The 14,357-nt window shown below is 51.5% G+C and overlaps 1 protein-coding gene across 3 annotated transcripts in view; it reads left to right on the top strand.

Moving 5' to 3' along the window:
• OLFML2B (olfactomedin like 2B) overlaps positions 1 to 12,414 on the top strand; it is a 48,867-nt gene extending 36,453 nt beyond the window's left edge. For all 3 annotated transcript variants that reach the window (XM_069547191.1, XM_069547181.1, XM_069547173.1), the window contains exons 7-8: positions 10,632 to 10,808; positions 11,326 to 12,414. In XM_069547191.1, coding sequence (XP_069403292.1) covers positions 10,632 to 10,808; positions 11,326 to 11,927 — 779 coding nt within the window. In that variant the 3' untranslated portion in view covers positions 11,928 to 12,414. The remainder of the gene's footprint in view (positions 1 to 10,631; positions 10,809 to 11,325) is intronic.
• The last annotated feature ends 1,943 nt before the right edge of the window (positions 12,415 to 14,357 follow it).

The following is a 14,357-nucleotide window of genomic DNA, read 5'->3' as shown; positions in this document are numbered from 1 at the left end:
CTTTCAGCCAGTGCGTTCTCCACTGTCTCCACAACCCGCCTGCCTCCCCTGGGTGTCGCCCGCCCCCGCGCGCTTTTCCGACGTGCATCTTTCTGGAGTTCTTAGGTCTCAGGACTCCGCCTCCTTCGTTAGCCTGACTGAGATGCCGATGCCCAGACAAGAGAAACCCTGTGTCCCGGCAGTTGTTTGCCTGGCAGAGGAGCAGGACGCGGGATACACTTTCTCTTGTGGTGCAATATTCTGTTCACGTTGTCACCGAGGGGCTTCCCTGGGGGCTCAGTGTTAGAGAACCCGCTTGCCAATGCAGGAGACACAGGAGACAATCCCTGGGTCGGGAAGATCCCCTGGGGAAGGAAATGGCAACCCACTCCAGTATTCTTGCCTGGGGACTTCCACGGACAGAGGAGCCTGGCGGACTAGAGTCCATGGGGTGGCGAAGGAGTCGGACACAACTGAGCCACTATACAGCAGAGGACGTCAGCTTCTGCTTAAAGACTGGCCTGGGGGATTTTCCAAAAGAGCTGGGGTTCTTTTTTCCTCATTTTTATTTTATATTGGAATATAGTTGATTAACAATGTTATGTTAGTTTCCGGTGTGCAGCAAAGTGATTCATTTATACAAGTATCGATACCAATTCGTACTCAAACTCTTTTCCCATTTAGGTTCTTACAGAATATTGAGCAGAGTTCCCTGTACCACATATACAGTAGGTCCTTGTTAGTTATCTGTTTTAAATACAGAAGTGTGTAAACGTCCCATACTCCCTAATTGTCCCTTCCCCTCAACCTTTCCCCTGATAATTATAAACTCATTCTCTGTGACTCTGTTTCTGTTTTGTAAATAAGCTCATTTGTATCATTTTGTTTTAGATTTCGATATTTGTCTCTCTCTGACTTATTTCACTTCGTATGGTAAACTCTAGGTCCATCCATGTTGCTGCAAATGGCATTATTTCATTCTTTTTACCAGCTGAGTATTATTCCATAGTATGTATGGGCCACATCTACTTTATCCATCTGTCTTACACAGAGGATGTCAGCTTCTGCTTAAAGACTGGCCTGTAGGGTTTTTTCCAGAAGATCTGGGATTCTTGCCTCTTGTATCTACTGCGGAAAAAAACACAGGGACACAGACACAGATATAAGTGCTTCTTCAAACGCCAACGGATGAAAAGAGGAGGTGGCACAGAGAGAAGGCAGGTGGAGTCTTGGCAGGTTTCTCAGGAATCATTTCCAATCACGTATTGCTGCCACATGCTTCTCTCAGACTGCTGTTAGTGTGGATGGGATTTCTTTTCTGGAACCTTCTTAGCACACTTCCTGCCTGCCTGTGCCTGGCCAAGTAAGACTATACGTAGCCTTCAGTTAAATAAGAATCATTTGTCTGAAACCAACACACACCACTGACTTGCTACCTGCGAAAGGTTGTTTGCTGTTAAATGAGCCTGGCAATTTCGAGTGTCAGCTGTTTGAGTGGTTTTAAATGGGGCTGCTTTTAGAAGGAACATCCTATCCTGTGGCTTCCAAACCTGGTTTTGTGATGCCCTAAAATGTCTACCAGTTTCCCCAAGGGAATTGTAAGACGCTCAGAAAAATTGCAGAAACAAACAAATTAGGATTAACTTTTGGCCAAAGCATAGCTGCTCGAGGACAAGAGAGGAAAAACACCACCAGTGATGGGAGCCGGGCTCCAGGAGGGAAGGGAGGGGACTGGTCACCATCCTCGGTGGTGTGGGGAGCTCTGGTCAGGCTGCCACAGAGGACGAGAACATGGGTGCCCCATGGCCACAGCTTTGCAGAGCCCCAGACCTTAAGGGCTGTGATGCGCGTTGTGGGAGAGGCTGGTGTGGGGCAGAGTGGGGAGCGGGGAGGAGCGAAGAGGACAGTCGGGATGACAGCGATACCAGAGAGCCTGCCTCATGGCTGAACCTAGAAATGTGATCCCATGAAGACCGCCTCTTCCACAGAGTAACTGGCCGTAACAACCCCCAAGGTCTGGCCGGCCACGCTGGTGGTGGGCACGAGACGGCCTGAGGAAGGTGGCGCCGACACAGGCAGGGCGGTGCCGGCCGCAGCCTCCGCAGCACCCAGACCCAGTACCAAGGACTGTCCCGTCGGCTGCCCGGAGTCTCTTGACAGGCACCTTTCCCAGCCCCAGCTCCACAGACACTCCGCTCTCACTTTGCTGATCAGCTCACCAGGCCCCTGAAACCACAAGGAGCCTCTGTCAGAATACAGAGGCCGCTGGCCCTAGAAACACAAATATAAAGCGGAGCGGCTCCGTGTAAGTGGGTAAGGGAGAGTCTGTGCCTGTCTACAAGGATACAGGCCACTCCTGAGTCACCCAGCCCCACCGCGCTGGCCACTTCCACGGAGGTGTCACCAGGAGGGGCTGCAGGGACTAGAGTGGACAGGTCTGGCAAGGAATGTGGTCCAGGGCAGGCTGTCTCTGGTTCTGACTGTGGAGCCCCATCTCCAGGTGTGGTCACCAGGGCAGAGCTGACAGCGTGAGCCTCTGCAGGGGTTTTGAAGGGCTCCCACGGTGCTGGCACAGACCAGGAGACATAAGGGAGAGGGCCTGATGATGAAGGGAGTAAGACATGAGGACTTCGATCTAAAGGTGTTAGAGAAGGTTATAAGCAGAGGAGCACACTCTTTTGTCAGTACTCAGTTGAAGGACAGTACTGAGTGTTGACGATGTGCAGGCGCTGTAGGTGTTGGTCCTACAAAAGCAGGTGAGGCAGGGTCCCCGACCTGGAGTTGTGCACAAGCTCGTCTATGAGACCCAGAAACACAGTTTCAGTTCAGGTGGTGGGTAGCATTCAGCCGTTCATTCATGCCTGACTCTGTGACCCCGTGGACTGTAGACCGCCAGGCTCTTCTGTCCATGGGATTCTCCAGGCAAGAAAACTGGAGTGCATTGCCATTTCCTCCTCCAGGTGATCTTCCCAACCCAGGGTTTGAACCCACATCTCCTGTGGCTCCTGCATTGGCAGGTAAATTGATTACCACTGAGCCACCTGGCAAACCCAGTTTCAACTCAGGGGGGGTGAGCACAGAGTGCTTTGCGGTCAGAGGGGCTCTCTTCTGGAAAGAGAAGTTGACCTAGATGTCTTGAGGGATGAGACAAAACCAGCCAGGAAGAAAGGTGGCATTGCAATAAGAAGGACCAGAGTCAACAAGAGCCCCAGCAGTGGACCAGTTTAGTTAGGGCTGACTACACATTTTGTTGAGCCCAGTGCAAAATGAAAACATGGAGCCCCAGTTCAAAAAGCAAGATGGAAAGTGTCATTGAAGATAGTGAATATAAAGCCGTTTCCTTTCTTCTCTGACTTTCTCTCTTTCACTTGTTTTTTCTTTGCTACTTCATGCCATTGTAAGTAAAGAAATATTTTTTTAAAAAGTTAAATAACTGGCGTGAATTTTATCATTCATGTTTATATTGTGCACTACCAGTTTTCAATGCAAAGGTAAGATCATTTAACTCGTGTGTGGAGTCCACCAAGATGATACAGTTTGTTCTTCACGGCTCCTATGTTTCTGTGTAATTTGTTTCAAGCAGACCAGTGAAAATGCGGCACAAAACAAACTCATCTGTTTCTCTTCTTAATATGCTCACAATCTTCCCCCACTCCCTACATTCGGCTCCCTGAACAAAAGAAAAGGAACTGTGAGTTGCCCTATCTTTCCCTCATCTATAACATTTTCAGCATGAGTTATTGTCTGCTCCAAGGAAATAACACAAGTAAGAAAGAATATAATGGGATTACTTGGTTACATATGGTTCCTAGCATACCGCTGCCTTCTTTCTGCATTCAAGGTTCTGTTTAGAATGGCAAGTGTGGCCTCTGGGGCTGTGATGCCCTGTGCACTCAGTCACCGGGACAACACACCTGCTTTGTCTGAATCTCTGGATGTCACTGTAACCGAACGAGCAGTGGGCCCACCGGTGTCCCCTGCACGCAAATGGGCCATAGGAAGGGGGGCACATGTACTGTGTCCTCTGCTCAAGCACAGGCCCCATTGTCCTATTAGACTCTGACTATAAAATAAAAATCCAAACTAAAATGATTAAGAATTACAAGATGGCAATAGCAGAGCTTTAAAAAGGTGATTGCCCGGTTCACCTGTCCATGAAGCTACCTCCAGGCATGGCACCATGGCGAGTATGAGCAGTTAGGTATGGGCAAGAGATCTCAAAGCTGGCAACCCGAGGGCCAAATGCACCCCCAAGATGTCTTGTCAACCTTAAACTCGAATGCCTTAGGTCAGCTGCTCTTCCAGTCCACCCGTCTCTGTTGTTACTCATCCTTTTATACTCAGCCTGCTTCACCCATTTCCATCGCACCTGGCCCCGAGAGGCATTTGAGTTTGAGAACTCTGATTGAGGGGAGATGGCAAGAAGTGATGGCATTGAAGGGGGGCTGATGTCCTGGGGTAGGACCTAGGGCTTCCTGCAGCAGTTGGTGATGGTGAGTTAAGGGTTTAAGCAGAAAAGCAGCTCAGGACTTCTGGGGGCAGGCGGTGGATGGGTTAGAAGGGGTTAGAGATGAGCCATAGCATCCAGTGTAACTGGAGTGATCCGGGCGAGGGACAGTGAGGTCTAAGCTAAGCACAGAGGTGGAGTGGAAGAGCTGAGAAGTGAAGAGGTGGGAGACGGAGGCCAACGGGGCCATGCGTGGAGAGGTGGACAGCAGGGAGAACCAAGACTCTCGGCTTGGAGAATGGTGCGCCGTGCCTTTCTCCCGGACAGGAAGTGTAGGAGGAGAGGGCTGTGAACTGAAGCAAATGAATTCCTTTTTGAATCCATTAAGTTTGAGGAATCAGGAGGGCACTCAGGAGGGAAGGGTCTCATAAGGGGGTGGCCACCTGGCACTCAGAAACAAAGTCTGGGCTGAGTGACAGCCAAGTGTGCCCAGGGAGCGCAGGAAGAGGAAGACGAGGGGCTGAAGCTGGGGCTCTGAGAGGTGACATCTGAAAGGTGGGCAGAAGAGAGAACCAGCCAAAGACAGTCTGACCTGGGCGGCGAGTGGGAACCAGGAGAGACGGGCAGGAAAACCGAGTGTGTGCGGGGGGGGCGGGTGCACAAGACAGGCTTGGCTAGGATGAAAGGGCCAGAGAGCATCCCCAGTGGACACTGCTCACTGCGCAAGCGTTAAGGCAGCCATCGGGGAGGGGCAGAGGAGTGTGTCGGGGCTGCTCCACCCTGCAGGGGAGGCCTGCCACGTGACAGCCACAGCTGGGAGCCCTAGAGGGCGGAGGGGGCCTCTTGTGTGCTGACTTCTTTGTGTTAGATGGCAAGATTGAGCAGCTTGATGTGCTGAGAGGAAAAGCCCCATCAGACCCTGGGAACCTTTTTTTTGTTGTTGTTAACCTATAAACATTTTAGAAGATAATACATATAATAGATAAGGCAAGATGTCCTTTAGCTTCAAAGAAATGCACTCAAATGGCCTTCTGTATCCTCGGACCATAGTTGGTTGAATCTGAGGATGAGTAACTCTGACATGTGGAAGCTGCACTGTATTCATTGTCCTGAGACATTTTACATGATGGTCTTGAGTCTCTGCAAATTTTATTATCCATCAGGACTCCTGGAACCAATCCCCCACAGATATCAGGGGGAAACTATTTCAAATACAACCGGAGCTTAAGGAAAAAACAGGACAAGATGGTTGGCTAGCATCATCGACTCAGTGGACATGAATTTGAGCAGACTCTAGGAGACAGTGAAGGACAGGGAAGACTGCTGTACCATCCATCAGGTTGCAAAGAGTTGAACATAATTTAGCAACTGAACAACAGCAAAGGGTAAAACACTAGAGAATGAGTTTGGGACCAACAGGTTGATTTCGCGGTCCTGTCTCTATCCTCTATTCCTGGTTCATAGATGGTATTTTACATGTGAGGGCTACCCCATCTGCAAATAAAGAAATTTAGAAAGCACTATGATAGAAATGTTTCTGGCCCACAGAAACATTTTCCCTCCAAGTTATTTTTGTTGTTATTGTTTTGTTTTAGTCAAGTAGGGCTAGAACTTCTACATTTTACTTAAGTTGTTGAAGGGACAAATAAAAAATCTTTTCACCGGAGAAGGTGAAATTATGAAAAATGGTAGGTATTTACCATAGTTAACTTCTATAAAGAAGGAACCCTCTCTGTGCATAAATCTCCTTTGCAGGAGGTTTAATCATCTAACACATTTGGTTCAGCTACAGCAAAATCATTCATTTCCTCTCAAGTGGCGGTTTTAATTATAATAGCAAAATTTTTATACATTATATACGTGCTCTCCTGAAAGAGAATTATCATATCTTCAAGTACTCCAAGTGACCACATCACTTGGGCAACCACTTACGGAAGAGAGAGATCAAAAGATTATTTTAAAAATGAAGCATGCTAATTTATCATATCAAATTTGTCATGACTTCATAGCATTTTAGGCAGGAGGAAGGCCTATTATATATGCTGTCTGCCATCTTTTTTAAAAAATTAAATTTAATTATTATTATTATTTTTTTTTTGGAGGCTAATTACTTTACAATATTGTATTGGTTTTGCCATACATTGACATGGATCCGCCACGGGTGTACATGTGTTCCCCATCTTGCACCCTCTCCCTCCCCATCCCATCCCCAGAGCCTGGGAATCTTTGAAGCAGGGCCAGCTGTCTCCCAGGACCACTGATGATGAGATGAGTTAGTACATAGAGACAGCTTAGGAAATGTTCCCTGTCACCATACTTTGGGGGAGAACTTCTGAGCTGCAGGCAGAAGCATTCTCTTTTCTCCACGGTGCCTTTGAACTGTCTCCCTTCTTTCTCTCATTACCCTTGAAAAGGAATAAACACATGGCTTCTTCTCTCCAGGGCTGACAGTTTGCTGCCAAGGGTGCGAGCATCGTAACAGCCCCAGACTCTGACCGTAGTGATGGGCCTGGGCCTCGTGGCTTGCCGGCCCCCCTTGGACCTGTCTTCACAGGCTCCCAGGCCACACACACCCATCACTTTGTTTCTGCCTGTGCTGCACCCCACTGTGTGTTGCTGGCATTTGCTCTATCTGAGGGCATATGGTGATACATCCTGAGGTCCTGGGTGTCCCTTCTTCCTACAGAAATAAAGATGCTTGACTCCAGAAGCAGACTCCATCTGTTTTAGTTTCCTATGCCTCCTGTAACAAATTACCACAAACTTAATGGCTTAAACAATAGAAATTTATTCTCGAATGTTCTGGAGGCTAGAAGGCTGAAATGAGTCTTTCAGGGCTAAAATCAAGCTGTCAGGAGACTGGTTGTTTCCTGAGGCTCCAAGGGATGGTCCAGTCTTTGCTTTTTCTAGTCTCAGGTGGCTGCCCGCACTCCTTGGCTTGGGGCCTCCTCATCATCCTTCTTTTGCTTCCATCTTCAGGTTGCCTCCTCTTCCGCAGTCAAATCTCCCTCTGCCTCCCTACTACGAGGATACTTATGACTGTGATTAGGACCCCTCTGAATAACACAGGCTAGTCTCCCCCATCCCCTGGCCTCCCTCCATCACAGCATCCCTGATGTAATCATGTTGGCAAACTCTCTTTTGCCATATGTAGTCCCGTTCACAGGTTCCAGGATTAAGAGTTGGATACCTTTGGAAGACAACACTCAGCTTGCCATACCATCATCAGAGTGCATTCTCCAAGTGTGCTCATGATGTAGGGAGGGCATATATTTTGTCTGTTTTTCTGTGGAAGAAATGAAAGCTCTGTAACACAGCCCTCGGGGGTCTGTAACATAGCCCTCGGGGGTCTGTAGCAGGACCAAGAGCAATGCCAGACCTCTGGCTGCAAATCGGTGGGAGGGCACGTTCTCTAACTTCACATTAAGGCCCTATCACCGCAGAGCCTTAGTGCTGAGACAGAACCCTGTAGGGGTTTGGAAGCTGCCTGGGGCAATGCAGTGCATTGAAGCTTAGATGAGTCCCAGTTTCCAAGAGCTCATCTGCAGTTTCCGCATCCGGGCAGGAAGGTGGCATAGCCATAGAGCCCCTGACAGAAACTCCTGGCCTCTCCCAGCCACTTGCGAGGCTCTGGGTATTGCCTGGGCTCTGCCTCTGATGCAGGGAGTTGGGTTCTCAGTGGGCTTTTCCAGGGGAAGCGGGCAAGTAAAAATGCCCCTCTCTGGGCATGGCACGCTAGCGCTCACCTTAGTTCTGAGGAAGCACAGCTTCTCCGCTGGCAGCCAGGGTCCCACTCAGCGCCAGGGAATGAGATATTTTCCATCAGAACTCTGCTGCCCAGGCCCAGCCAGCTTCTTCTGTTTTATTGTCTTGAGCAGATGAGCTCAGTTGTGGGGGAATGAGGCTTTGGCTGGTAGGCTCTGTTGTTTGTCTTACAGAGACCAAAACCATCCCCTCTCTGTCAGACCAGGACCTAATAAACCCCACACAGAGATGCCTGAACCCTGCCAATTGCACCCAACTGTGCGGCCTGCCTGGGAAACAATGTTTATCCTGCTTTCAGACGCCTGGCTGCCCCAGGCGCAGGGCCAAGGGCACAGCGCCTGCCCCTGTCCTGCCAGCTCAGACCACTAATGGGGGAGCAGGAGGGATGGAACAGATTGGAACAGTTTGGAAACAGGGGTGGCCTGGAGTTGAGAGGGCCCTGAATCTGCTCTTTGGTCTTGTGTGAGTGTCAGGGGCAGATCCCGCTCATCACTGCTGCCCAGCTGTGAGCCAGTGTGATGGCAGGCTGGGGAGGGGGTGCTCTGCTGGTCCCAGCTGCCAGGAGGAGGAAGAGTGTAAAGTCACAGTGTTAGCTGCTCATTCATGTCCGACTCTCTGTGACCCCATGGACTGTAGCCCAGCAGGTTTCTCTGTCCATGGAATTCTCCTGATAAGAATACTGGAGTGCGTAGCCATTCCCTTCTCCAGGGGATCTTCCTGACCCAGGGATCGAACCCAGGTCTTCTACATTGTAGGCGGATTCTTATCATCTAAGCCACCAGAGAGGAGGAGGAAGTTGTAAAAGCTGGGTTAATCAGCTCTTCCCACATCCCTCTCTTCCCGTCTCCTTCATAACCCATTAGTGCAGAGACAAAAAGAGCAAAAAGACATGCTCTCAGTAAGTGGTCACATTATTTTAGTATCATTCGGGGCCATGTTCAATATAATAATACTGCATAGTAAGCATTGCAGGCAGGCTTTCGATTTGATTTAGAACCCAGCATGTCTATGGGGCTTCGCAGGTGGCACAGTGGTAGAGAATCCGCCTGCCAATGCAGGAGATGCAAGAGATGGGGTTGTGATCCCTTGGGCAGGAAGATCCCCTGGAGGAGGAAACAGCAACCCACTCCAGTATTCTTGCCTGGAGAATCCCATGGACAGAGGGGCCTGGCGGGCTACAGTCTGTGGGATCGTAAAGAGTCGAACACGACTGAGCAACTGAGCACACACACACACACACACACACGTGATTCTAGTGGCCTTTGAGGACTTCTCAGGGGGTCACTCAGGAGGGCATGGCAGAGTGCCTGTCCTGCTAAAGCAGACCTGACCTTTGAAGGAGGCTCCTACAGCCCAGAACAAGCTCGTTATGTGGGAACTCGGTCCCAGGCCTCTCCAATTCCCAGAATGGGGTCCAGGCACCCTGCTCACAGGGGCGTAGGCTTGAGGACAGCTCTCTTGGGCCCAGCAGGTGGGCCTCAGGGACATGGCGCCCACTGCACAGGCAGGCCTGCTCTCTGCTGCTGGTCTGGGCCAACCGCCTTGGGCCACCCCGTGGCTGGGAAGCTCTGTGCTCCTGGTCTGGCAGGGTCCCCTCCTCTGGCCAGCTTTCTCATGCTGCCGTGTATTTACCCAGGTTTCAGAGCAGCTGCCCAGGGCCCACAGCCTGTAGACACTGTGCTCTGAGGAGCAAGGACACAAAAGGGACAGCCACTCCTCCCCCTGGGGTTCATGCTTGAGGTGGGGATGGGCATTGAATCCGGACAGAGATGCACAAGCATTGTCGAAAGAGAAGGGGACCTGTCCCATAAGAGAGGTGCATTCACGATACTGTGGGAGCAGGATCCATCCAGTGGGGGATAGAATGGTTTTTCAGACGGAGAAAGTGGTGTCAGAAAAGCACATGGGAGCTTAGATCCCTGAGGGATGAGTTTGTAGGACTGAGAAGAGGTCAGCAGGAGCAAAGCGTGGTGGCATGAATGTGGCCCAGGATGGTGGCAGTAGACGGCTTCGTAAGAGTAGGCTATAGGATAAAGAGGGAGCTTCCCTGGTGGTGCTAGTGGCAAAGAGCCTGGCTGCCAATGCAGGAGACAGATGAGATGCAGGTTCGATCCCTGGGTCGGGAAAATCTCTTGGTGTCAGAGATGGCACCCGACTCCAGTATCCTTGCCTGAAGAATCCCATGGACAGAGGAGCCTGGTGGGCTACAGCCCACGGGATCCCAAAGAGTCGGACACAATTGAGTGGCTGAGCACATCTCGGATAGATGAGAGGAACAGCAAGGGAGGATGCTGAGCAAACATCTGGTGGTAGGTTGGTTACCCAGGACTGTAGAAGCCTGTGGAGGGGTTCAGACTCCAGGACGGGCAGCCTGCAAGGGTCCTAGGGGTGGGGCATTCTTTGATCAGCCTAACCCCTCCATCCCCCTCTCCCCCATCAGGAAGGTGCAAGGACACCCTCTCCACCATCACAGGGCCGATTACACAGAACACGTATGGGCGGAATGAGGGGGCCTGGATGAAGGACCCCTTGGCCAAAGATGAGCGGATTTACGTAACCAACTATTACTATGGCAACACCCTGGTAGAGTTCCGGAACCTGGAGAACTTCAAACAAGGTATGCGCTACAGGTCCAGCTCAAGGGCGGGTCTTCCTTCCCCGCTGTCCTCTGTTTTAAACATGACCAGATCACCCGAGGTGGAGACAGTGGGAAAGAAGGGCAAAACCTTCTTCTGATGGTAAAGGGCACTTCTAGCAACAGGATGTCCCTCTTCCACACCCCCTTTCATCTTCCAGCCCCTGAGACATGGGACAACCTGAAGTCCGGTCCAGAAGACAGCAGTAATACATCTTCCCTTTCCCGTGGCCCTTGACTGTTTACAAACCATGTTCATGTATGTTAGCATCTGGATCCTTGTAGTAGCTCAATGAGGGGAGCAGGAATTGTCATTTATAAATGACAGATGAGGGTGCCTCACACAAGTAGGACGTGGCAGAGCCAAGTCACAAACCCAGGGTTCCAGACCCCAAGCCCATGGCGCAGCCCCTCCCTTTGGGATGCGCCCCCGCCCTCCCCGCCTGGCGGCTGTCACTGCACCATCGCCCTGAAGCCTCCCGCCTTCTCACGCCCACAGGTCGCTGGAGCAATTCCTACAAGCTCCCCTACAGCTGGATTGGCACGGGCCACGTGGTGTACAACGGTGCCTTCTACTACAACCGGGCCTTCACCCGCAACATCATCAAGTACGACCTGAAGCAGCGCTACGTGGCCGCCTGGGCCATGCTCCACGATGTAGCCTATGAGGAGGCCACGCCCTGGCGGTGGCAGGGCCACTCGGACGTGGACTTTGCTGTGGACGAGAATGGGCTGTGGCTCATCTACCCTGCCCTGGACGACGAGGGCTTCAGCCAGGAGGTCATCGTGCTGAGCAAGCTCAACGCCGTGGACCTGAGCACGCAGAAGGAGACCACGTGGCGCACGGGGCTCCGGAGGAACCTCTACGGCAACTGCTTTGTCATCTGCGGGGTGCTGTACGCCGTGGACAGCCACAACCAGCGCAACGCCAACATCTCCTACGCCTTCGACACCCACACCAACACCCAGATCGTCCCCAGGCTGCTGTTTGAGAATGAGTACTCCTACACCACCCAGATAGACTACAACCCCAAGGACCGCCTGCTCTATGCCTGGGACAACGGCCACCAGGTCACCTATCACGTCATCTTCGCCTACTGACACCCCTGTCCCCACAAGCAGAAGTGCAGAGGGGCTACTGGCACCTTGTGTGTGTTTGTGTGTGTATGTGTGTGTATGTGTGTGTGCATGTGTTGTTTAAAAAATATATATTATTTTGTATAATATTGCAAATGTAAAATGACAATTGGGGTCTATTTTTTTCTATGTGGATTGTAGATCAATCCATTCGTGTATGTGCTGGTCTCACCCTCCATGGTTTATATTTTTGTGCAAATCAACTTCTCCTTTTGACCAGTAACCACCTTCCTTCAAACCCTCAACCCCCTCCAGCTTCCTGATCTCCATCTGAGAAGGTTTCGTCATCAGGGTCTTGTAGGCAGATGGCACCAGGAGCAGGAGAGAAGGAGGCAAGAAAGAAGTGCTAAGGGGCGGGAAATTTTTTTTATGTATTGGAGAAGTTTTTGAAGGAAAAAAAAAAAAACATAAAAAATGCTTTTTTAAAAAATAAAGAAGAAATTAAAAATCACCCCAAATGCGTTATCGTTTAGTACGGCTATGTCTGACAGGATTATACGCCTCCCCCAGAAGGAGATGAGTCTATTGTTTCACAGAACCATCCTCATGCTGAGCTGCTCCCAGGCAGCTCCTCTCCCTCCTAACTGCAGGGCTCCGCTGGGGGGCTGGGCGTGGAATTTGGAATGCGCTGACCCCTGCAGCACTTGCTCTGTGGCATTGACCCCTCCCCGGCTCTTCCACCGTCACACCAGCTTCCTTGATCTGTTCGGCTTTTTTTCTAGTCATTACCCAAGAAGTAGGAACCTGTTCATTCCTTTGTCTTCCTCCATGTAGTCTGGTGGTTGGCACCACTGAAAATATAAAGCTGAGTGTGACCTTCACCCTGTACTTCTTAAGAAGCTTACAAACAATCAATTTCCCCCTTCCCCGCAGTCCTCTCCTCTGCCGATCCTGAACATTCACATTGAGCCAGCCTTCCTTCCCAGCTTCCCCAGTAGGGGAAGGGCCTTCTTCTGAAACAAGGCCCCTGAGGGGCCTGGGTGGACCTGCCATCCCTCCCCGTGCATGTGTCTAAGAGCCTGCTGCCCACAAGCAAGCCCTTCCTCCACATGACACAAATCAGGGGACGGAAGCCTGGGCAGAGACAAGCCCACTGACAAGCGGATGCTGGCCGAGGTGATCACGGAGCAGGTCGGCTTCAGTGTCAGCGCGGCCTGGTCCTCCAAAGCCCTCTATGCCATCCCCGCCAGCCCCAGCCACCCACCCCAGACTGTGCCGGGTAGCCATTCCCAGACACCATCAAAGGGGTGGGAGCCACAGGCCTTGGGACCAGCACCCCAGGCAGTTACAGAGACAGAGTGCTCGAGTGTTTCCCTTTCCAAGGAGCCTGGGGGGCCTGGCTGTGACTCTCTTAGTCCTGGCCGTGGAGGGACATCTTTCTCCTGAGGTTGTGGGTGGTAGGCAGAACCCAAGAGTGATGTGGGAACAGTCAGGTCACCACACTGTCCCCACGCTGCACCATCTCTAGCTCCACCCCCATAGAGGAAGCAGCGCTGCCTGCTGAGTCCTCGTGCACAGACACCTCCCCTTCCCCACCCGCAGTCATCCCCTGCGGCCTATACCTCTCGGCACAGTGGGTGGCTTCCACCCCCACCCCACTAGCAGCTTCCTCCACTTAGACCATTCTAAATAAGGAAAATCCAAATGGCTTCACTTTGTCTTGCGGCTGTTTCGGTCAAATTCTCCGGAACAGATGCTAGTGCCTATCAGGCTTGGAGGCAGCAGCAGGGCTTACAAGCTGGTATGTCCGGGGTTCAAAAAGACTTTGATGGCCGATAATGGGGGTAGAGTTGTCCACGAGAGAGAAGCATTGCCTCCCTAGACTCTGGCCCTTCTGTCAGGCCCCGGTTGGAAACCGTAGCAGAGTCAGCATGAGCCCCAGGTCGGGCTGCTCTGAGGGAATGGGGTAAGCCACCAGGAGAGTCGCTGGTGGGGAGCTCACATCTTATGGAAATGTTCATCTGTCTATCCAGCCATCTGTCTATCCAGCCAGCCATCCACCACCCCGCACACACACCCATCCATCTATGTAAAGTGATACATTTACAGTTGCCAGACTTCCCGGGTGGCTCAGTGGTAAAGAATCTGCCTGCCAACGCAGGAGATGTAGGAGACGCAGGTTTGATCCCTGGGTCAGGAAGATGACCTGGAGGAGGAAATGGCAACCCACTCCAGTACTCCTGCCTGGAAAATCCCATGGACAGAGGAGCCTGGAGGGCTACAGTCCATGGGGTCGCAAGAATCAGACACGACTGAGCGTGCACACATGTACAGCAGACTCCCAGACGAGGGCTTGTCACCTAGGGCACACTCAGCCCTCCTGGGACCTCACTGCTGGGTAGCCCAGAGGCCCGTGCTGGTTGTGTGCCCCCTTCCTCTCTGTGCCTGAACCAC

Source organism: Ovis canadensis, chromosome 1 (assembly GCF_042477335.2).
Source record: "Ovis canadensis isolate MfBH-ARS-UI-01 breed Bighorn chromosome 1, ARS-UI_OviCan_v2, whole genome shotgun sequence".
In the NCBI taxonomy this organism is placed as follows: Eukaryota; Metazoa; Chordata; class Mammalia; order Artiodactyla; family Bovidae; genus Ovis; species Ovis canadensis.
Note: the sequence above shows the minus strand (reverse complement) of the source record. Positions and strands in the feature narration are given on the sequence as shown.